General features: G+C 39.7%; 2 protein-coding genes across 3 annotated transcripts in view; both read left to right on the top strand.

Annotated features, from left to right (window-relative positions):
- The window catches only part of LOC141761119 (doublesex- and mab-3-related transcription factor A1-like), a 41,978-nt gene extending 33,691 nt beyond the window's left edge, over nt 1-8,287 (top strand). The window contains exons 2-3 of the mRNA XM_074624367.1: nt 5,637-6,058; nt 7,348-8,287. Of these exons, the coding sequence (XP_074480468.1) occupies nt 5,641-6,058; nt 7,348-8,099 (1,170 nt within the window). The 5' untranslated portion in view covers nt 5,637-5,640 and the 3' untranslated portion in view covers nt 8,100-8,287. The remainder of the gene's footprint in view (nt 1-5,636; nt 6,059-7,347) is intronic.
- Nucleotides 8,288-10,190: 1,903 nt separating this feature from the next.
- Nucleotides 10,191-24,431, top strand: part of LOC141760538 (glucosidase 2 subunit beta-like) — a 138,577-nt gene continuing 124,336 nt past the window's right edge. Inside the window, exons 1-6 of one of the 2 annotated variants that reach the window (XM_074623413.1) lie at nt 10,191-10,401; nt 10,812-10,928; nt 14,038-14,133; nt 16,355-16,412; nt 17,397-17,514; nt 22,563-22,692. In XM_074623413.1, the coding sequence (XP_074479514.1) occupies nt 10,320-10,401; nt 10,812-10,928; nt 14,038-14,133; nt 16,355-16,412; nt 17,397-17,514; nt 22,563-22,692 (601 nt within the window). In that variant the 5' untranslated portion in view covers nt 10,191-10,319. The remainder of the gene's footprint in view (nt 10,402-10,811; nt 10,929-14,037; nt 14,134-16,354; nt 16,413-17,396; nt 17,515-22,562; nt 22,693-24,431) is intronic. The other variant, XM_074623412.1, reaches the window with a different exon arrangement.

The following is a 24,431-nucleotide window of genomic DNA, read 5'->3' as shown; positions in this document are numbered from 1 at the left end:
CTGAATCTATCATATGTTTTGCATATAAAAACACAATCAGCGACGTAACAAGTAACTATAGCTGTCAAATTAAAGAAATACAATAGTTCCCTCCAAAATATAGTGGTGTAGAAGTATTACAAAATAGAAATACTCAATACAGAACTTCATGCTGTTTTTGAGGAAGCTTAATTACAATGTATGTATAGTAATAATTTACAATGCGGCATGAACACAATTAGAAGAAAGTTACTCATTAGATCTGAATAAAAATGGTTGAAAGATATAACAGCAAAAGTACAAACATATATTCAAATCAAGCAAAATGATGGCACTGAATCTTACGTTATAACAAACTTATCAAGGAATCAAAGGTCTTTAGTTGCACAGCTGAGAACAGGAATCCTTCCTGTGGCTCTTGAAGTTGGCAGATATAAAAAGATCCAGGAGGAAACAGGTTGTATTAGGAGAAGTTGAGAATGAATCATAACATCTTCTTTTGTACTGTCCATACTATGATGGGTTAAGAACATTTATATTAAATGAAATGTCTGTTCACTATTTAAGTTGGCCACCTTTGTTTCTAAAGCTTGGAAAAAAATGTCAGGATGATTTATTTGTTTAGTATTCTTTGTAATTTATGTTGCTACTCTGGTTTCTGTCTCTTTTTCTAAATAATGATGTCTTGTAAGCCTGTTTGGGCTGTGCATATCATTTATGCATGACACAATAAGTACAGTTGTACAGTACAAGTATCTGAAAAGTACTTGAGTAAACCTTTGCTAACGCGATTAGCTATATAAGTACGCTGCAATCCTGAGTAACATTATTACTTTTTCTTTGGCATTATGATTTTTAAAGACTAAATGTCATCTTTTTGTCAAATGTCACTTTATTTTTGGAACAAAACTCTACACTTACATATTTCAATGTGAATTTTGTTGCACCTCAAAGCGAGCTACTGGTCTGATCTCCAGAGAAAGATGTGTGAGAAGATTTCCGTGGGATGCTGGCAAAGGTGTAACTTCTGCTCCAGGCGTCGTAAACAGAGACGCCAAGTCCAACATATGGCACAGCAGCAGTCGGCATCCCCTGGCGTTAAAAAATAAATACAGGAAATGATCTTGAAAGCTAAACTAAAAGGGAAGTTGCTTGTTGAACTCTGCACATGGAGCACAAATCAGCCTACTCTGAGTTTTTTAGTTTTTTTCTCCACAGAGCTTCAATACAACAAAGTGTCAATGACATAAAGGTGGAGAGAGACTTGCATTCATAAAGGGAAATTAAAACATATCGATCGCAGCAGCAACCTGACCAACCTGATGTCCAACCATCATTGGTGGCCATTCAACCCCATCAGCAGTGAAGTGGAGGCTACTGTGTGGCACTTAAATGACAAGGGTGTGAAGTGACAGATGAGAACGCAAACACACAAAGGTCGAGACCCCTCCGCACGCTGAAAGAGAGGGGAATTCATTGTAACTTGAGTGCTGCATTTTCAGAAACAATGTCTTGAAACTCAAGGCGCTCAAATGTTTCCATGTCAAAGTGGCGATGATTTCGTTAGAGTCTGTGATTCAGAGTTGGCAACATTGTGCATTAGAGGAGCTGCGGGGCAATAATATAGGTTATAATTTGGATTAACAGTGTGATTATTACATGAAAACTCAATGCACATGTCTTTATAGGACACTATTAAAGTTATACCATGATTTACTGTTTAATGATAGTCCACTGTTCCTCTGCCCTTCCTTCTTACCTCTCCACCCCCCTCACCACCCTCCTCCTCCTCCTCCTCTCCATCTCTCTGACAGTGGGAGACATAATCAGGTTTTGTGAGATTTGTGAGCAGATTAGCAGCCACCTTGCTTCAGATAAGAAAGCTGCGCTGATAAAGCCCTGTCCTGGGAGGCACATTGCTGTGATGAAACACCATATCTGACATGAGCAGATCTGTTAAGAACACAATTAAGACACTGTCTGGCCATATCTACTCTAACTGCACCTATGCCTGCTAATCCCTTCGCTCTGAGTTGAAAAATTCGGACAAAAAACGTGTGCAAACGTAGGAACTGGACGTCTATAATGCAGAGATAACAGTAGGTGTGAAGACTAGAATGACAGAGAAATGACCTTGTCTCGAGGTGAAACTGATCTGGTTTGAAGGCACATTAAACACCCATCCTGGCTTGGCCTTGAAGTAATCCCATGATCCAGAGACAAACAAGGAGAGGCAGTAAATGAGTAAATATAACACTATGGCTTTTATCCATAATCCAATTTAAAGAGGCTTTTCCAAAAACAGCTGTTTTTGTCCCATTCTTGTCCTCGGGGTAATTAGAAATAAGATGGAAACAGAACACTCAATATATAGTGACACACACATTTACACAGGCTTTTCAACACCACGCTGCTTCCAGGCATCTTTTCCTCCAAGAAAAAGCTGTATCTGGTCCATACAGTGTAAACCAAAGTGGTCTGAGAGCAGCTTAATCTGCCTGGATAAACTTGCAAATCCAAACCTCAAATTCCACTTCACAGTGGGATGGAATGATAAAAAGCTGCATGTGCGTCCTCGCAGCATCTGCATCACTGGCGCTTATTTATGTTTTTTTTCGGCGTTCTGCGTTGATGGATGCATTTCATATTCATGTCCTGCACAGCTGAAGAGAGTCTTACCCCTATCCATCAAGGCCCATAACTTGTGGAACATCTTTCTGCAAATAGCAACCTTGCTTCTCAAAACCGTCTTTATTATCAGGACGCTTTTGTTACGACAAATGCCTGTACAGATTTTGTGTTTTTGCACAATATGTGTTTGCTCTTTGCATGTGCACATGCAGGATTGTAATAGGGCAGATGGGCAGGTATGCTGCTGATAAGATCCATCACTTAAAGGTCTCATATAACACTCATCTTCTGGTTCATACTTGATTTTAATGTTTCTACTAAAATATGTTTACATGCTGTAATGTTAAAAAAAACTATTTTTTCCTCATACCGTCCGTTTTAGCACATTTCAACAGAATTGCAATGGAATTGGGTCGCTAGGCAACAACCTGGGTCCATATTTACTTCCTGTCAAGCTGATGTCATTCACATAGACTGATGGTGCCTTCAAATGAAACTCGTGAGCTTGTGTTTACAACATGAGAAGTCGTGTACACGATATGCTTGGCGTTCAAGTGGTTAAGTCGTGAGAACTCCGCTGCTAAGCAACGGCAATATTAATGTTACCGTCGGCGTCTAGAAGCCACAGAGGCTAACAATTTAGCAAGCTAGCTAGCGGGTAACAATGTAATAAATGCAAAGGCACAAAGACAGAGGAAAAAGATGTGGTCGTTGGGAATATCAACATTTTCCTCAGACCTATTATAAAATTACGAAGAAAAACAATATACGACTAAAATTACAATATATTCACTTATTATGTACTGGAAAATGAACTTCCATGGGCTCTGCCATTTCTGACAACGTCAACAAACACGTGACAACTCGTGAACTCTGAACTTTCAGAAACTTTACACTTAAGAGGTCGTGAATACCACAAGAGGGGGGCGTTCATATGGACCCATTTGAAGGCACCATGCAATCAGAAATAAACCGGGACACATTTAGGATGTTTACGTTAAAAACTGTGAAATGGTCTGAATATTGTATATTTGTGACATCACAAAATTACAGAAATCCTGACGGCTTGTTTCAAAGGAACTGTTTCTGAATACGGGATGTGTGTATTTCTCTGTGGATTGAGCAATTCGATACTTTCATAGTATTTATATAGCACTTAAACCTGCTTTTATAATAAAAGAAGACATGGAAATCTCGCCTTTTACAATATGGGACCTTTAAGGTGAGGAAGAGGTAAAAACAGTACCATCTGTCAATCAGAAATTCTAGTCTCAAAAACAGTAATCTTCTTTTATCGAGCTGAAACACAGAGTCTGCTTGTGTGGTAAGTAGTGATATTAATGACTAATAATAGCTATGTCTGCATCAAATCACTGTGTATTATACCGTAAGCAATTTTCCCCGGCCTCTTGCTGTAGCAGACCTTCCTCAGAGATGCCCTTCAGGGAATCATTATCTCACTAAAACGCCACAAGGGGGTTGAGTGCTTCCATCCGTTGCCTCTTTAACCCGCATCCATTATTCAGAGGGAGTCTAGTGGAGTCAGGACTACGGGGAGACCGAGAGAAGCCACTGATGTCTCACTCTTACATCTACAGATGATTAGGAGATTTCTTAATAGCTGAGGATACCATCATTATTAACATTTATCTCAAACCGCACACATTCGCAGTGAATAAAAATACAAGTTGAGTGCAAATGCATGACTAACAGTGTTTTCAGTTGTGTATCTCCCTTGGTGACTGCCACTGTGTTTGTCACAAGTTGTTTTCCGTGTAATAATAACGGTAAGGCAATCTGTTGCGTGTAACTTGATCCTGTTCGAATGGAGAGAAATGAAATGAATGAAACATGTGACAAGGTGTGATTAGTGATCAGCCAGTCTTTGCTGGGTGTTTGTTGACAGATGGGTCTTTTGTCAAGGTAATTTGTTGAACAGAATAACCAGGTAGATAATTACCTGTTGCTTTTGTGGCTATTAGGGCCATTGTGGTGTTAAAAAAAACATCCTCATAGTGAATATTCATTGCTCAGCAGGGAAACCAAAGAGGGTCATTGTATCCAGCTGACCTGAGGCAACATGTTTTTCTTCCTCTTTTGGATAGAAAATTTGTTGTAAATTCAACAACGTTTTGACTGGTGGTGCATATTGAACATAGTAACTCTTAAAGGTCCCATATTATGCTCATTTTCAGGTTCATACTTGTATTTTGTGTTTCTACTAGAACATGTTTACATGCTTTAATGTTCAAAAAACTTTATTTTCCTCATACTGTCAGCCTGAATATACCTGTATTTACCCTTTGTCTGAAATGCTCCGTTTTAGCGCATTTCGACGGAATTGCAACAGAATCGCGTTGCTAGGGTCCATGTGTACTTCCTGTCAGCTAATGTCATTCACATACACTGCAACCAGGAATAAACTGGGACACATTTAGAATGTTTACGTTTAAAATTGTGTCAAGCGTCTAAATATTGTATATTTGTGACATCACGAATGGGCAGAAATCCTGACAGCTTGTTTCAAATGCAGAGTTTCTGAATACGGGCTGTGTGTGTTTCCCTGTGGATTGAGCGTTTCAATACTTTCACAGTTTTTATATAGGACTTAAGCCTGCTTTATAATAAAAAAACATGAAAATCTCACTTTTTTTATAATATGGGACCTTTAAATTTAAAATTCATTGCAGATCACAATTTCTAAAAGTCTGGTCCTATAGGCCTCACTCTTCTTTTTTTTTAAACTACAGCTGCACATAGGCTCAGTTGCATCAGATTAGACCACTATTCATCCAGGATGCAAATAAACATGATAGGCTATTAAGAGGGCTGGAGCGGAAAGGGGTGTGACTCGGGTGTTGTATTTCATGTCAAACCACCTGGAGAGGAGACACTTAAAGGCGCTGGTTCAGGGTGCCAGCCATTCACTCAGAGAGAGAGAGAGAGAGAGAGAGAGAGAAGGCCACACCAGACTTTGACTTGTGTAGGACTTTTTAAGACTTTGTGTGTTTGCAAACCCACCTCAGGTAAATGGACAGCAGGATCAGACCGCTCGGCCCAAACCCTCTCGGTGGCTACCCTTCTCCTCTCTTCCTCCGGGCTTGCAACCCGGCTCTGGAGAGAGGATACCCGCGCACCCCGAAGTGCGCCCGCTGCAGAAACCACGGCGTGGTGTCCGCGCTGAAGGGCCACAAGCGCTTCTGTCGTTGGAGAGACTGCGTGTGCGCAAAGTGCACCCTGATAGCGGAGCGGCAGCGCGTGATGGCCGCGCAGGTGGCGCTGAGGAGGCAGCAGGCGCAGGAGGAGAGCGAGGCCCGCGAGCTCAGGATCATGTACCCGGGCTCCTCGGGGATCCCAGAGGGGTCACCAGCAGGACCAGTAGCTCCCGGCAACACTCCAGCAGCAGCTCCCGGGTTTGATATTTTTGGAGCAGAGCACCAAAAGAATGGTAAGTTAGAAATAAAAAAAAAGTTTTTACTTTGGAGATCATTTTTACCCTTTTCTTAGAAAATTCCATAGTTAAATTGCTTATTAATGTATTAAGGCAAGGCAGCTTTATTTGTAGAGCACATTTCAGCAACAGGGCAATTCAAAGTGCTTCACATAAACATTCAAGAACATTGTGACAAAGTGCAAAAGAACATTAAGACATAATTAAAACAGTTATAAAAACAGAAAACATTAAAGATTAGAAAATAAAAACAAGCTAAAAAAGCTAGGATAGAAGCTAAAATAAAATATAACACACAAGAGTAAAAGCTCTAGTGCAGTATATAAGATCATTATCTGGATTAATAAAAGGCAGCAGCAGCAAACAGGAAAGTTTGAAGCTTTGATTTAAAAGAACTCAGAGTTGGAGCTGGTCCTGCAGGTTTCTGGGAGCTTGTTCCAGATATTTGGTGCATAAAAACTGAACGCTGCTTCTGCATGTTTAGTTCTAACTCTGGGGACACTAAGCAGACCTAATCCAGATGACCTGAGAGGTCTGGATGGTTCATAACATAGTAGAAGATCAGAAATGAGTCTGAGTCTGAGTATTAATATCAATTATTTGAATTCACAGTTAGATGTTAATATATCAGGTTTATTTGCAGTTTGTGATATAATAGCACCCCCTCCATGATGAGCTAGTCAAGATGAGGTGCACCTTCAGCCACAGACTCATCCCACTCGGCACAACACAAAGCGCCTGGGTCAGTCCTTCATGCTGGTAGCCATCAGGCTCCACAACCAAGGCTGACCCCCATATGAGAACTATGAGGACTTTAAGAACTTTAAACATGCACTATCTGCCTTTAAACATGCACTATCTACCTTTAAACATGCACTATCTGCAACCATCTTGGACTCTAACCACTGGCGCACTTTACACTTACTTTACACTATAGATTATATATACCACTTTATAGACTGCGCATATGCACATATTACATTTATTTATTGACGGACTGCACACACTATGTTCACCCATTCACTCTGTATCTTTTATATTTCTATTATTGTTTTTTTTTTATAATTGTTGTATACCTGTACCTCTCCTGTGTTTCACTCTGTTTGCTGATGTTGCTGCTTTGACACCTGAATTTCCACGGTGATTAATAAAGGTTCATCTTATCTTATCTTAATAGCATAGGTCTATGCAATTTACTTTTACAGACAGCATCGTTCCAAGCATTTTACGCACGAACCGCACACGTGATTCTAAACCACCTGTTTTCCTTTTGTCCACATTTTCAGATGACAAACTGAGCAAGTACCACTTTTATAACGGATTCATGGGTCGACCCCTGACCTTTGCTCCCCACACCGCACGGCTGCCCTCTCCAATGGACAAGAAAGATCTGTCTCCAAACAAGGACAATAGCGCCTCATTCAACGACGACAGCGCAAGTCCATCATCCCCAGTGTTTGACCAGCGCTCAGACCACGTAGAGAGTCCGCAGAGGTCGCTCTCCTCCTCGGATCCGGAGTCGGGCAGCGAGTCAGAGAAGCCCAAGGACTACCGGAGCCTGGAGCGGGACCCCACTGACATCATGGCCAAGATCTTCCCCCATCAGAAGCGGGACACCCTGGAGTCCATGGTGAGAACGTGCAAAGGCGACATTGTCAGATCCATTGAGCTGGTGTTGAGCTCCAAAGACTCTGATAGCTTGTCTCTGCGCCCAAACGCACTCAGGCCTCCTGTCGGATTTCCCGGAGCGTTTGGTGCTCTGGGGAACAAATCCGCCTTCTCCCCGCTCCATATGCCACCGACCGACAGTCTGTATGGTGTCAGCCCCTTACGGCTGGCCTATTCCTCTGCAAACGGCGGTATGGCAGGTTTTATGTCACCATACATGACATCCGGACTGATGCCAGTGTTCCCAATGCGTCCACCCTTGGACTCATATTCCTTCCCGGGCATGATCCGAGACCTTTCTTACCTTCAGAGCAAGGAGTCACTATGCAGCAGTGCAGGTCTTTACACAAGACTCAACAGTGAAAAATGACAATTTTTAATGTTATCCTTTTAGGTAGTCTTATTGTAAATTTGCTTTCAGTATAGCTTTAAAATCGCCTTTCAAGTGCCTCAACCCCAAAGAGCTGATTGAAATCACTGCATTGGACAATTTCCATTTGTTTTTTATACTCTAAATGTTGTAAAGATTGTTTTTTATTAATAAAACTATCAAAAGGTGCTTTTGTTTTGTCTTTTTTAATCTTTGTATCTATCTATCTATCTATCTATCTATCTATCTATATATCTATCTATCTATCTATCCATCTACTTTTTGACATTTCACAATAGGAAAAGCACATAATGGTGAATAATGAAATTAATAAGATCAGCTTTTTAATCCAGCTGTTTATAATATTTGGCAAATTGCACAAAATGAAATGGACCAATAGAAAACCAACCCACACGTTATTTCTATTGGATATTAACCTCTATAGTTCTCTAACTTAAAAATAGAAAAGCAACAAAACTAAACAATATTTGATGAATACTGATATGCGCCCTTTAATTAATACATGTATTTATCCTACGTTTTCTTCCTCCTATGTAGTTTGCTGTTATTGAATTTAAAAAGCTTCTTGCGCAATCCCTTAACCGAATGTTTCTTTAAATTTAATTTTTTTAAGTCATCAATGAATTCCATGGCATTTTGTCTCCTCTTTTTGTTATTTTAACTTTTATATTTATATGTTATTGTTATTGGTTGTATTTGACTTGTCAATAAAGTTTTGGGGAAAAAAAGGATTTTGTGGTTTCACAGCTTGGGCTCTGCAAAAAACTTTTATTTTCACTCATCAGCTGGGAAAATATATGTTGTATAGTTAGGCTACTGTTCTGTTTGACCTGATGTCCCAATCACATTTAGACTAATTCACCCTCATTGTTAAAGGTCCCATATTGTAAAAAGTTAGATTTTCTGATCTTTTACATTATAAAGCAGGTTTAAGTGCTTTATAAATACTGTTAAACTATCAAAAGGCTCAATATACGGAGAAATACACACAACCCGTATTCAGAAATTGTGCGTTTGAAACAAGCCTTTAGGATTTCTGTCCATTTGTGATGTCACAAATATACAATATTTAGACCATTACACAGTTTTAAACGTAACCATTCTAAATGTGTCCCAGTTTATTTCCTGTTGCATTGTATGTAAATAATGTCAGCTGACAGGAAGTAAACATGGACACAAACTGTTGCCTAGCAACGCAATTCAGTTGCAATTCCATTGAAATGCACTAAAACGGAGCGTTTCAGACAGAGGGTAAATACAGGTATATTCAGGCAGACAGTACGAGAAAAATAATGTTTTTTTTAACATTACAGAATGTAAACATGTTCTATTAGAAACACAAAATACAGAACCTGAAAATGAGCACAATATGGGACCTTTAAAGCAATTAAATAATGTTTTTGGAAATAAAAAAAAATTATATTAATGAAGGCTGAATTCCATTTAGATGCTTTAAATTTACATTCCTCCTATTGTGCATGTTGGATAATATAATATAAGATATTCCTTTATTAGTCCCACAGTGGGGAAATGTGCAGTGTACAGCAGCAAAGGGGATAGTGCAAAAAACAAGATGCATCAGCTAACACAGTAAAAAAAAAAAGAGCTAAACAAAGGGAAACAAAATATGAACCATTTAAATAGAAGGAAGTATAAAAATAGGAGCAGTATATACAGTATTGACAATAAACAGATTATTAACAAAATTGCACAGGTGGAAAATGATATCGCACAGTGAGAATGAATGAATGAATGAATGAATGAATGAATGAAATTCAACCTGAAAATTTCAGGTTATTGTCAGTTTTTTGGTGTGTAAAAACTGTGATCTGTGTTACCCGACATGCACTTCTTACAAACTAGTGTTGTTCTCCTTGTTCATTCCAAATTACAAAGAAAGATAACTTGTCAAAAAAGCTCTCAAAAATGCTCATCTTTCCACTTTGAAAAAAGTCTAAAATAAGAATGTGAACAAGTGCATGTCTGAGGCAGAAAGCCATTCTCACTCCTGATTGGTCAACAGAATCGCACATGGCTCGACTACAAACCAATAGAAAGAGCTCAGGAGCGTCACATGACCGCATGTTTCAGGAAGCCAGGACATGGCCAGTTTAAAATGTTTGGTGTGTCTCTATCATGCGTGTTGAAACGCTGCTGAGGGGGGTCTTGTGAGGCAGTTTTACAACTGTACCGTCTGACATGCGTCTCCACGTTATTATCGCTGCTGTCTTTTGGTGTGGTTTTGCACACTCGCGGAAAATAAGAGGAATATCTTCATCCTGTAAGTCCACTTGTCCCCTTCTCTGCTAGCTTAAAGATAATCATCTTAATTGTGATGAACGCTGCAGGTGTGACGTGCTGTGACGTCGACAGCTCATTAGCTGCAACACAGGTGACGTGTTGCAAGTTCCTGTGAAGTTGCCATCGTTGCAGATATTTTGTAACAACTGTACACAGGATTTAAAGTTGTTCAGGGTGGTAGCAATAATGCCAGTTTTATTTAATAGTTCCAGTAACATTTCTTTACAGGCTCTGCACTGTAAACACCGAGCTCTTATTTTGAAATACATGTTACAGATGTAAACAGTGTTGTTCAAAGTCTACTCCTCTGTTGGGTTACATTTCTAGCTGCAGTTCAAGGTCACCAACATGCATCATCAAGTCTGTAATGTTTTTTTTATTCTGTGACAGACAAGCGGTTCTACAAGGAGAGGAAGTCCTTTTTGTGCATTGATGGATCCAAGATGATCCCTTTTGAGCAGGTGAATGATGACTACTGCGACTGTGAAGATGGCTCTGATGAACCAGGTACAAAGTGAAGCTAGTGTGTGTCTGTTTACCAATGTGAGCAAACTGGGATCCACCACTGTGACCTGTGTGTGCACTGTTAATCATTACTGCACACTGAATGTCTGTTTGTGTTGAAAATAACATTTGACTTGACCTTGCAGATGTCTTCTGTCGCCCCCCCACCCTCCAATGGAACTTAAAGGGACTGTTTGTAAGAATCAGAAATTGGTTGTAACAGCGACACCTGTGGCCATTAAGAAAGTCAGTGTCCTGTTGCTCTCCCTCGCCCGTGTGCACGCGCTACCTGAATGTGAGCGAGCAGTGGTCATAACAGTGAGGTGACACACGTCAGTTAAAACCACAATATCACTCTACATTTCACCTGCTTTGCAGTAATGTTAGCTGACCAGACGAAGGTCTCTCCATGAATCAATGCTCATCCTAGTGTTGGCTTCTCCTGCCTCAGCCTCCCGACCGAGGCCGGAGGGCAAGCTGAACGAGCGTGCTGTGTGAGTGAAGGCAAGCAGGCAGGAAAAGGAGCAGAGAACCGCAGAGTCTGCGGCTCTGGAGACCAAAGCTACGGTCTCCTTCCGCGTCCTCCGACCGCTTCCAACACTGTTTTGCAAGACGGGCTTCACTAGATATAACTTTGTGGTTTTGGTGCTTCCGTGTAGTTTGCGTTGGAGTCTTGTCTGAACAGCGTAGCCACACACGAGCGTGCATGGGACACCGACCCGGGTGATTTATACGTGTAAGAAGTTACAAACGGTCCCTTTAATTTATCTATGTATAATGCACATGTACATCACAGCAGGCATCCAAGTTGGCTTTTTAGTGCCGTTTTCTTTGTGATACAGTTCACCAAGAGTTCCACATCTGACTTTTTGGTTTTCATGAATCTGCCCTCATGAGACTAGTCAATGAATGAATGTATTAAATACATTTTATTTAGGTATCATGCTGTCTCGTTCCCTTCTCCCTCATGATTATAAAACATCATTATTGTCATCATATTCATCATCAACTCATCACTGATTCAAGGTTCTCTTTCTGAACATCACCATGTAAATCTGTTGTTCCTTGGGAAACCAGAAGCCTTCCAAACTGCTGCTGAGGCTGAACAATGAGGATTTGTGGTTGCTGTCAAAGAATACCAAAAATATAAAACATTAAAGGGGAATTACGCCCATTTGAAAAGTTCATACATGTTATTCCTATGGTCTAAGACAGTCCAAAAAAATGAACAACTCACTCCCAAATCCCAAAACTAGAGTGCTAAAAGTCAAACTTGTGATGTCATAGGGTATAAAGTGAGAAAATGCATAGACAATGAATTGGGAAAGAAGTTCTAGAGGACACATTGGGAGCAACCTGGGGAATGATCTGAGTATATTGGAACATTTTCTGTTTCACAATTGAGAACACTACAATAGAATAAAGCTCATTTTGGGTATAAAGAAGAAAACAAAGATCCTGTGGTTCTCCCATTCATTGTCTATGAAGCAGCTCCAGACTTTATACCCTATGACATCACACGTTTGAGACATATTTCTCTGGTTTCTGGCTTTGAGAGAAAGTAGCTCATGTTCACAAATATTGATTGAATTTTACTAGGCCATGGAAATAACATATTGGAATTCATATATATTATATCCTCGAATAGGTGGTGTTCCCCTTTAAGTGGTCTGCTGAATGGGTCATTAACTTACAACTTAGACGTTGGGTGGATAGATATATTTGTAGGCCACAAAACCATCTATTTGGCAGCTAAAGTACAAAAACTATAAGCACCCTGCTGAACTTCTTTACTCATTACAGACAACAGGGGGCAGAAAAGCAAGACTTGAATGAATAAATTATCTACCCACTCCAAGATTTTGGAGTGATTAAATACATATATTGGTAGCAGATACAGCCAGTCCAGTGCATTTGAAACAGGAAGCTATAGAAGCAAAAAATTCTCAGACCTCAAGTTATGTATCCAATTACCATGTAGTATATATTCATACCATATTTGAGTATGTGGTACATTAAAGAGGAGCTATTATGCTTTCAGACAGAGGGGGAAAAGAGGTGCTGCAGCACAGCTGGTATGAGAAAAATAAAGCATTTTTTTAACATTAAAGCATGTTAACATACAAAATACAAGTATGGACCTGAAAATGAGCATAATAGCTCCTCTTTAACACTAAAAGAAAATACATTATAGTACACCCAAACATTGCAAAACAGTGTCCCTTTTAAAGCATACTTCATTACATATTAATACAAGATTAAAATGTGTATATAGTTTGCAGTTAAGGCAAAGGGTAGATACCACAGCAAGATCTTCTTTTTGTCTTTGAAGAGATGGTGCAAACAGCTTTTAACTGCACACTAGTGCCACTATCGAACATGGGTTTGAGACACAAGGAACGGTGTGTAACAATTTGGGGGCTATATATTGGCAGAAATGGAATATAATATGAATAATCATGTTTTCTTTAGTGTATAATCACCTGAAAATAAGAATTTTTGTTTTCATCACCTTAAAATGAGCCGTTTATATCTACATACAGAGCGGGTCCTCTTCACGGAGCTGGCCGCTATGTTTCTACAGTAGCCCAGAACGGACAAACCAAACACTGGTTCTAGAAAAGGCCATTCGCGTTTTTGAGTCGGCCACTGTAGTTCTCCTACACGCTTGGCTCGCGGGAGAAGTTTCAGTTTCACGATATATACTAATGAGCCTGTATTTGACATAGCAAGGGGAGCCAAATCTGAATGACTTGTTGAATCACATGTTTTCTGATCCAGGCAGCCCACAAAAAACTGACTGGGTTATCTCCTTTCACAGTTTGTGGGTTGGTAGGCACTCCAGATATCAAAATGTATGTGAGCAAGCACTGAAAAAGTGAGTTTTTCATGATTTGTCCTCTTTAAACGGGTGGAAACGCTGCTAAAAATAACAATCATACAAAAACAAAACGCCAGCATCTCCTGTACAAGTGCCTGTTGAAAAAGGAACATACTATATGTTACTCTTATCAGCCCCGTGCATGTATTATAAATAGTTTTGATTAGATTCATTTGTTTCTGGAAGTTAGTTTACCATGCAGCGCTGACCTCTGCTCCTGCCCCCATGTAGGCACCTCAGCCTGTCCTCGTGGCCGATTCTACTGCACCAATCTGGGTTTCCGCCCACACTACATCCCATCATCGCGAGTCAATGACGGCATCTGCGGTAAGGCTTTTTTTTATATTGCATTATATCGGATGAAATAATACTCTCCTGAGAGGTGACTTTAATAAACTTTACAGAAGCTGAAGTGAGGCGATGGATTGACAATGTTTTCTGCTTCAGCGTTTTTCAAGGACAACGAGGGCAGTGTGCAATTGCTGTAGGGATGGACAGATTTATTCTTGCAGGAAATGAATCGTTGCATTTGTTCAAAATAGCTGGTTCGATGCCAAATTTGCTCTGATATCTTGTTTATTTATGAGGCAGCTGTGAGGATTTAATCAAACTAAGTTTACATCTCTTTTTATTGTCTAAGAAGTTGCTCTGTTTGCTTTTACACCTTTTGTGTGTTCCGCAAACACGGACAGGAATTCATATTTTACACGATGTCAAGAAGCTGACATGTTGGTGTACAAACTGTCACTCCTTCTGTAGTACAAACAAACAGATGAAGTAGACACAGCAAACAAAACATGGCTCTCTAACACACACACGCACCCAGTGTGCACACGCCCTGCTTGCAGCTTTCCTTGAAAAACATCCTGTCCTTTTCCTCAAGGCTTTTCTCCATTCTTTCTTGTAAAATCTGCCACACTGTGCCTAATCAGATAGTTTTTCAGCTCCCCCTTTCTCATCCACTTTTGTTCTCTAGTAGCTCTCCACTTTGGAGGAAATCAATACATTTCGGTGTCGACATGTCCTCTCTGTCACCGGCGCTTTCAGCAGCGTTAGACAGCATGCAACCATCGCGGGTAAAAATTGAAGGAATGAAAGAGCAATAGTGGAATATTTCTTCCTTTCCTTCCTCCTTTATTCTTCTCCCACCTGTCTTCTCATACCTTCCCTGCCTTCAGTGGAGCCACTTTATAGCTAACGCGTCATCGCTTCTCCTCTTCGGCTGGTCGTTGAGAGATTTTCATTGGCTTCCCTTTCTGGGCTGTAAAGCTCTCGTTCCACCGGTCGCCAATGGGGTTCAGGATAATTGAGAAATATCACACTCTGCCCACTCTCTGGGGTGAAACATCCAAGTAAAAGCACTTACAAAACACCATGCAAGCTGATCTTTATAAGTGCTTGATCTCAAGAGACACTCTCTGAACTAGAGAGAGAGAGATATCGTGCAGACACAAAGATCTAATTTTCATTGAGGATGAAAAGTGACTAAAGCCTGAAAGAGAAGAGTTTTGCAATTCATCATGACTGACCGTTAGATATAAGGTTACAGCAATCAGCTGGTTAGCTTAGCTTAGCACAAATACTGGAAATGGGAAAAAGGGCTAGCCTGGCTCTTTGTTTTTACTCTTTAATTTTGTACAAATCATTAAACAAACTTAACATGTTAATTAGTGAGCTTTAGAGGTGCTGTTTGGCTAGCTGTTTCCCCCTGTTTCCAGTCTTTATGTGGCAGTCAACCAAAGAAATACTTACAAAGTACACTTACAAAGAGTGTTAGTCGACTAACACTCATTCAATTTTGCCATCTAATAGATTAGTTGATTTAATCGCCAGATCTGCGAAACTGAGTTTCTCCACAGAGAATCACACAAAAGCACCACTTCAAATCTTGTTTACCAGAGATGTGCTCATAATTTTCTTAAAAATAAGTAATTCAGCATGAAAAAAATGCATAGAAAACAACTAATTTACTAAAGAAGTCTTAGTCGACTAAGACCAAAACAACTGATTAGTCGACCAATCAGCTAAGAGGGGGCAGCCCTACAAAGAACTGCAGCAGATCCTCACATTAGAGCAACTGAATGAATATTTTTCATCTTCTCCTGAAAAAATAATGAAATGATGAATCAATTATCAAAAATGGTTGCTATTAAATTTCCTGGCGATTTGACATATCAATTAATTGACTTGATTGCTTCAGCTCTACTCTACACCATATCTTGTTTTTGAATAAATATTTTTATGTCACAAAATATTCGTGAATATCATGTGCTGCATGTTGGAAAACAAATGGTTGTAGTGGTCAAATTTTCACTCTTTATGGGCAAAAGGAAGTGCTCCAAAAGTACCCAAATACATTTTTCATTGTGGCTAATTATCAGTTTTTGTTGAGTTTTGTTGTTAACTTTAATCTGTGTTTATTTCTATTGCCAAATGATGTATTGATCATTTATTTAGAGTAAAGACATATTACTCACTTCTCCCTGCTGATATGTCTTCTGTTCTCTTGTATGTGCACTGGATTGGTTTCTCCCGTGTGTCGTGCCAGATTGCTGCGATGCTTCAGATGAATACAACAGCCACGCTCACTGCCAGAACACTTGCTGGTCAGTTGAATGAAAACTGAGATTCAATATTTATAAAATAATAGCACATGCAGATTTTGACACAAAAATACGGCATTGGAGGCCCACGCATTGCTAAAGAAATAAATAGTCAACCAGTACATTCTATTTGGGGAAAGAAAATTTTGGGCAATTTGATAAAAACGCACATCTTCTTAAATGCAATTTATCTTTAACATAAACCGTAGCATCAGTGTGATAGACCTGCTGCCCAAGTGTGATAGTGACTCATTGACTGTGCCACCAGGGGGCAGGGTGTCACTATGATTTAAAAACTTGATGTAGTTCAGACCTGCTCTTGTACTCTATATGCATCACAATATTATTTTGACGAGTTGATCCGTGATAAAGACAGATCTGACTCCCCATCTCATTACATTTTTTTTATATTTGCACTGTAAATTGTACTCTAAAATAACCCCCATCCAGAGGTGTTTTTCATGCAGATAATTTAGTTTTCTATAAGATGTGAATCACTCACTGCATAGATGGAAGGTCTGTGAATGAATATAGTTATAAGAGCGCGGGGCCCTGCCAGGTCATATTTATCATCTTGCCTGAGCTGCACTGCGTAGATTGACCATACTATGATGCTGAAATGCAGCCCCGCTGTGTAAATGTAACTTCTAATATGGTAACCCACTTTTTTTTGTTGACACTCCTCTGTTATTCCATTCACTGCCATTCGCCTCAAAACCCCATAGCAGAGTATATCTCATTATGTTTTCACATGGTCCGCACTCATATTGTGTTTGCCAGACTTCAAAAACAATTTAGTTCAGCCACAGAGCTGCATCAGCCGCCCATCTTATTTACTCTTCTGTTTTCCCCATTTGTGATTCCCGCTGCATTGTGGGCCCTTAAGAATTGGATTGCGCCATCTCAATGACCGTAGCAGGGGTGGCCGATGTTTTCTCAGTAATGATGCGACTGTGCATCCTCTCTCTGCCTCTCGCTCTCCACCAGGAATCTGGGACAGAGAGAGAGAGCATACGTGGAGGGCCAGATGAGGACCTTGGACGAGGGTTTGCATCTCAAGCAGCAACTGATTGAGGAGGGAGTGCTGCTCTGGAGAGAGAAACAGGTACACTGTATTCTGCTGAAGTAACTACTACCACATGACATGTTGTAGGAACGGAGGACAGTCATCAGGGTCTTCCCTAAAAAGCTTTATCCTGTTTCTGTTGTGAGAAAACCAGTGACTTTCACTTGTTTGTTTCTCACGGCTTTTCACTTGACCTGAGCAGAATACACGCCAGGTTCATTAAGTGGTCTATATATAGTCTATGGCGGCCTATATATTTTAACTTAATCCCTAGATCAGTAGAAAACAGTTGACCTTACACTGTTGAGTTTTAATACATGAAGTACCAAAAATACTACAGCAAAAAATACTGTATGTTCAGTAATTAAAAAAAAATACCCTAAATGTATGACGAATTCTACGTATCAGTTTATTTTTAAAAATGTTTTGCTTTTTATTGTTTCCTAAAGAAAAATAACTACAACAACCTAAACCATAACCAATAAAGTAATGTGTAACAGATATTAATCGTAAATTAAAAAACAAAGTATTTAAAAACAAGGGTGGAGAAAAAATGCTAATAATAATTAAAATTCATAAATAATAAATAAATTAAATAAATAAACAAATAGATACATTAAAATAAATAAATAAAAACAGAATATAAAAAATAAGAATTACATTAAATAATAAATTAAAAATTAAACATTTTAAATACAAATATATATTTCACAGTTTCTGTTCCACAAAAGTGAAACGATATGGAGCTGATTTGGAACCAGTCTAATTGTTCATAATATCTTGACTGTATCAGGGATGTATTACAGAACTAATGAGCTCTTTCAAACTTTCTCTGCACTTTGACTGTATTTCAGAACTTTTCTTTGGTATTGTTCGTGTCAAACCTTTTTATTTTGGTTTGTTTATCCTCAAGTTTAGTTTGGTATGGTTTATGGTACAACAATTCTATACCTGTAATATATTTCCTTAGACACAAGGATGCAAAGTGTGTCCTGCAGCCTGCATAACAATCCCTGTCCTGCTGTCAGAGCCCGGTACAGTCAACATGGAGGACTGTGTTGCATGTGTTTTTTCTTCCTCTTTTTGTCTTTAGTTATTGTCTGCTTCCAAATGATGACAGAAAAATGCCCCTAAAATGATCGTAAAAATGTACCAGTGTGTTCTAATTTGTAGCCACTGTGTATAGATATTGTTTGTTATTCTCAATAGATTTAATTAAGTTTTTTTTTTTTATCTTAGCTACTCGTGCTGCCACTCAGTAACTGCAGTGTCATTACCTGGCACGCTAGCTAACACACTTGATCAATGGGGACGTTGAGGTTAATTTGCTTTTTTTTATGTGTTGCGCTCCGAGAATTCCTGCTTTTAAATGAGCAGCTGGTGCCCTATGATGTTGTTTTGACCATACATGTTCATGACATCTGCTGCTACAGGCGTCTGCTGTGCACTTTCCAACACCAACCCTACTGTGCAGTTTTTGCCACGTCAACGTGAGATGTTCACTAGCTATACGAACAGTGTTTTAACAGTTTCTAGTTGATGAATTTATGCCATTGTTTAGTGAGTTTCCTCCCATTTTAGTATAACAAACATAAGTATAATTGTATTACATTATAAATTTATCTTGGTTGCTCTCCAAACAATTCTAGTTTCTAGTAATTTCTAACCCATAAACACCCTGCCAGAAACTTAGCATTTTACTATGTCTTTTAAGGATGTCAGCTGTAACTATGCTTCATTTGCAAGCTGTTACTAACAGCAAGGAGTAAATGGTCAGCGGTAAATCAGGACAAGTAAACAAGCACCTGAATGATCTTGCCCATTTTTGAATCAACATGCTCCATTTACAGAGCTTCAAGGAACTACTTCACTGTTTCCTCTGCTCTCCATTGCACGTTCAAGGCCAAATTAGAAACTGGAGCCCTGGAGTTTGGTGCAAATTAAATTGGTAAATCTGGCACCTGAGGATCTCTTTAGATGTTTGTTGGTTATGTTTATTGGTTCAGTTAATTACTTAATGCATTATCTTAATTTAGGAAATACAAATTGCCCTCCCCACACTGTTTGATGGTCAAGTCTAGCTCGCCTACTGCACATATAAAAATAATCTTCCTTTCTAAGTGCGTCAGTAATAGAAAACTAAAAAGTATAAGACCAGACTGCTGATCAGCATGCAGTTAGGGGCATTTTAAAACAAGTTTGAAGGACTAATTGGCAGCTGAAAAAAATTTATCTGCAAGCATATTCACTTTTCTCTCACTCTGTCTCATGGCTGCTCTCAATCCTTGTGCATTGATTATGTGAGAACTTACTTTACTTCAAGGTATTTCGAAGCACTTTACAGCACCGTTTGTGTAAAAAAAATGCATTTTGAGAATGTCAGGCTTGTTTAAAACATATATTGCTCGTTGACTGCAGAGATTCTGACTGAAGGCCACTTGTTATCACTCACACACACGCTCACACGTGTCTGATTTGCCAGCTGATGGTCTCTGAGTGTGTACCCCCGCGCTCTTCCTCTCTGTTCCGTTCTGTTTTTTTTTTGTTCCGTGTTCTTTTCCGTGGCGGCTGATTGGCAGATCGAGGCTGAAGTGTCACCCAGCCCTCCCGGCCCAACCGCACATTGTGATCCTCTCCGCTCAGCGTGTCTTTGTTGATATGGCAGGGTTACCTCAGGGGCCTCGTCTCGGAAGCCTCACACATGAATGATTCAAAAGTGAGCTCTTCCCCGCGGTTCAAGGGGTTAAAGCCGAATCTGCTGTTGAAGAAACGGGATGCTAGAAAACTTTTTTTTAATCAAATTAGAAGCCTTTTATACAACGAAAGCTGAATGTAGCATGTCAGCAGTGCGTGGAATGCTGCTGTTAAATGAATACAAATAGGTATTCAATAAAATCCTCTTTCAGGGAGTTTGTGATTATCTTTCTGTTGATTGGCCCGACTCCTAAGTGTACATTTTAAAGCAGGGAATGATGTGCAGCTTTTGCTAGTCCTCAATCCTTTTTAAAATGTTCTCTCCTAAATATAGCTTTGTCAGGATTTGAGAGGAACGTACGGTGCTTTTTCTGTCCAAACTGTATTACCGCTTTCCAAGAGTTAACACAGCAGGGAAAAGTCTCAAACACTGTGTACTGAATCAGCACAAAAAACAGTATTATTTCCACTCATCCCAATTTGAATAGAGCTTATTTTTATCAGATTAATATGTGACTAAACAGATTTTTTCAATGCAGTTCATTGAGTTTATGTAAACACAAATACTATGTGCATTAGTTTCTGGCATTTTATAAACTCTTTTAACACTGTGGAGGAACCCTTTACATGTTACGGGTGTTATTCACAAGTAAATATGTTTTTTTTGTACGCTCAAAATGGAGCCCATAAATCACTGCAGCAAACTGAAGGTGGCTAAGCAAGCAGCGTGGCCTAGAAAGCTAGTCATCCCTATCCGAACCAAGCCGAATCCATCACTGCATTATGGGAGTCTCTGAGGAGAGATCGGAAGGCGGTATTGACACGCACACACATGCACACGCAAACAAGGAGCTGCTGCTCTTTCATATTAATTGGTCCATTACAGAGAGCGATGATAGGTTATGCTTGGTTGTCATGAGCTGTCATATTTGGTGTGACGGCAACACCTCCTGACGCAAGTGATTTAAATAGTCCATTGTGCAGGCCCGTCTGCTGTCGTACAAGTTTTGGTAAATACATGCGCTGGTTGTGGTCTGGAGGTAGATATACTGATGCTTAAAGAAAGATAAGGTAAGAGGAGGAGATAAGAACAGAGACGGTTCCCAAAATCCTGTTTAATGTCGATTCAGGCAAATACTTTCTATAAATATTTTTGAGGCTGTAAGTCAATTATCCTGTTGTCAACACTTGCATTGTTTCACTATAACTGAATGTTAATGATATATTCCCCCTGAGTAATGTATAATCATGACTCTGCAGAAAAAAACACTGGTTTAGATAAACAAGGTTCTTTTAGATTCTATATAATAGATGGTGAGATATTTTAGTCCGGACCAAAGTGGTGTGTAGTCGCATTGGTTTGTGGACTGCCGTTTTGAAACCTCGAGTTCAGCATTTTGGCCGTCACCATCTTGGTTTTTGGAAACCAGAAGTGACATTAGAGGGTGGAGCTAAATACAACCAAACACTGAATAAGACGTTTTTAGCCAACGAAAATGTTATAATTGACTTTCATGAACTGAAAACACACTGTGAAAGGGTTAAAGCTCTAAGATCAAAACACAGACAACTCCCAGACCGGACAACGCCGTGGTGGCGACCTGTCAATCACAGCTTAGCCACGCCCTAAAGCATACCCTGCTTTATGGTCTATTTGACTCGAAATGGGACCATAATTTACTAAATGAACATCATGCTGCATTGAAGAAGACTTGAAACTAGTGATTGAGACCATAAACTCATGTTTACTGAGGGAATAAATCAAGTGAGAAGTAGGCTCATTTTCTCATAGACTCCATAGAATCAGACTTCTTTTTGCAACCAGAGGAGTCGCCCCCTGCTGGCTGTTAGAAAGAATGCAGGTTTAAGGCGCTTCAGCAGTAGCTTCACTTTTCAGACCAAACAATTTCAGACTAAAAATGCTCCAAAATTATCTGAATTCTACAATATACTAAATCTACAATGCAAACTTTAATGCTCAATTTCTAAATGTTGCTTAGATTTGTCAGGCTTGTGTGTTCTATGTATCCAATATCCAACACCAGACTCTTGAACACTCCTGTAATGAGGAATAATCAACATAGAGGATAAGACACACAGCATGCTGATAAATGTCATTGTACAATATGTATATGTTGTTAAATTAGTGTCATTGGTATATGCAGTGGACAGTTTTATCTTAAAGTGTCCCGAATTTAAAGTTACGTTTTCTGTGTAGATATAAATCAGGAAAGATAAAATGACAGAAGTTTGATTGTGCCACTTACTTGCAGACTGTAACCTATAAAAGCACGGTACTAACTAACCGTGCTATAACTGTGATTGAATGGTATGAAAGTGTCGTGTTATGCTAATCTTAACGTTGTGTTCGTCTCTCTATCGTCTCTCCTCAGGCCCAGCTCAGGGAGCTCCAGCAGGTAGCCGAGGACCTACAGATCAAATTAGAGGAGCACAGGAGGAAGAAGCACGAGGCCGACCGACTCAAAGAGCAAACATTAAAGGCGCTGGAAGCAGGGGACGGCAGTAAGTGTCTCGCCACCTTTAACCTGCCATGATTCGGTTTGAGTCCATTCAAAGCAATTTGCTCAATCCACAGAATTGCTTCGGTTTGTCGAGAGTTGGGGTTGAGTTCATTGTTGCGGCTACCACGGGGCAGCTTCCGTTTTATTTCACCTCGGCCTTACATTGAACAAAAGTAAATTGACCTTAGCTCCTCGGGCCAGATAGTCAGGATGACAAATGGTAGAACATCAGGAACAGCTGGAAGGGTTAAATACAGACGCTTGTGCCATTGAAATAAATGGACTAGGAGAGGAGTGCTGAGCAGCAGCATATTGCAGTCCCACAGCTCTCCTTTTTACGTTCCTCAAACCTTCAGAGAGAAGTTGCTTATGACTCACAGGAAAATGCCCTTATCGCTCCGAGCACTAGCTGGCTCGGCATTTTAGTGACGTTCAGACTTGCGTATGTGAATGTACAGTAAGTTTTTGGGGCTGGATAGGAAATGGGCTCAATCAGTTTTGCACCGAAGTCCATAAGGATTTAGAGTCATTATATGTGTGTGTGTGTGTGTGTTGGGAAGGCAGAGGAGATTAGCGTTTTTTTACGATGGTAATTTCCTTTGTCTTTTTAACACATATTCTGTTGTTTGAACGTCACTATACCAAACAAAATGCGTCAAACAAGGGTCATTTGTCTACTTCTTAGCCGTCAGGTTTCTCACATTCTTCTCTGATGCCATGCAATGCTGGCAATTGATTGTCCGTCTGGTGTCAAACTGGCCCTCAAGTAAAAGTTTTGATTGCAATAAAGGTCATTTGACTTTGCCGGTACCTCTGAGCATGCATCCATCACGCTTCCCGCTGTGCGAGCTGACCTTTGCCAGACGTCACAGAGCCCCCCACGTTCCTGAACCTGTCATCCTTTGCTTCCATTACTGCTCATCTTCAGGGCGTAACAACCATCAATTTTCATTTCCGTGGTCGCGCTGGCATGTCTTGTCCATGTTGGCTATCCATCTAGGCTTTTATTATGCTTCGTGAGTGTGTGTGTGTGTGTGAGTGTGTGTGCGGTGGTTTCTGTGTGTGTGAAGTTGAAGGGAAGTTCCAGTGACCTAAAGGCTACTTATCTAGCATTTATCTAGCATTTTTCCTGCCTACAACCTATGACATTACATGTTGATTAATGCTTGAATTTTAATGAATAAGCACCATTAATCTGCCAACAGTATAATTCAACTCTGGCTCCCCGACTGGCCTTACTGTTATTATTTGAGGTGGCAAGTTGATACTCCTTTCATGCACATTTTTTTCATTTGTTGAGTTGAAGAGATTGTACAAGTGAAGTAATTGTCAAAGAAGTATTTTCACAATGTCTAACTTTTATATTTTATGTTTTTTTTTTTTAAATGCGATCTGGCTAGTGAATGGCCCTTAGCTAGTTTTTGAATACTTTTTCAGAAGAGCAACCTTGTGAATTTACTACCTTTTTTTAAAATGCTGTTTTTCTGATGAAGTGCTAGGCAACAGTTAGGAATCACCCACGCTGCAGTTTTAAATGTCGTGGTTTCTTACCAGTAGCATTTTATTATCACTAACATTTACATCCTATACAGTAAGACCACACCCATATTCAAACCAACTTTTAATCAGGTTAGTTTCCATATCTCGAAATTTTCTTGGATTACAAAACTCCTCAAGACTCTCAAAATATCTTTAAGTAAATGGCCAGAGTTTTCTCCACGTTATTATAACTCTTTAAAG

The sequence above is a fragment of the Sebastes fasciatus genome, chromosome 22 (genome assembly GCF_043250625.1).
Source record: "Sebastes fasciatus isolate fSebFas1 chromosome 22, fSebFas1.pri, whole genome shotgun sequence".
NCBI classification, from domain to species: Eukaryota; Metazoa; Chordata; class Actinopteri; order Perciformes; family Sebastidae; genus Sebastes; species Sebastes fasciatus.
The sequence above is the reverse complement of the archived record's forward strand: the minus strand, read 5'-3'. Positions and strand labels throughout refer to the sequence as shown.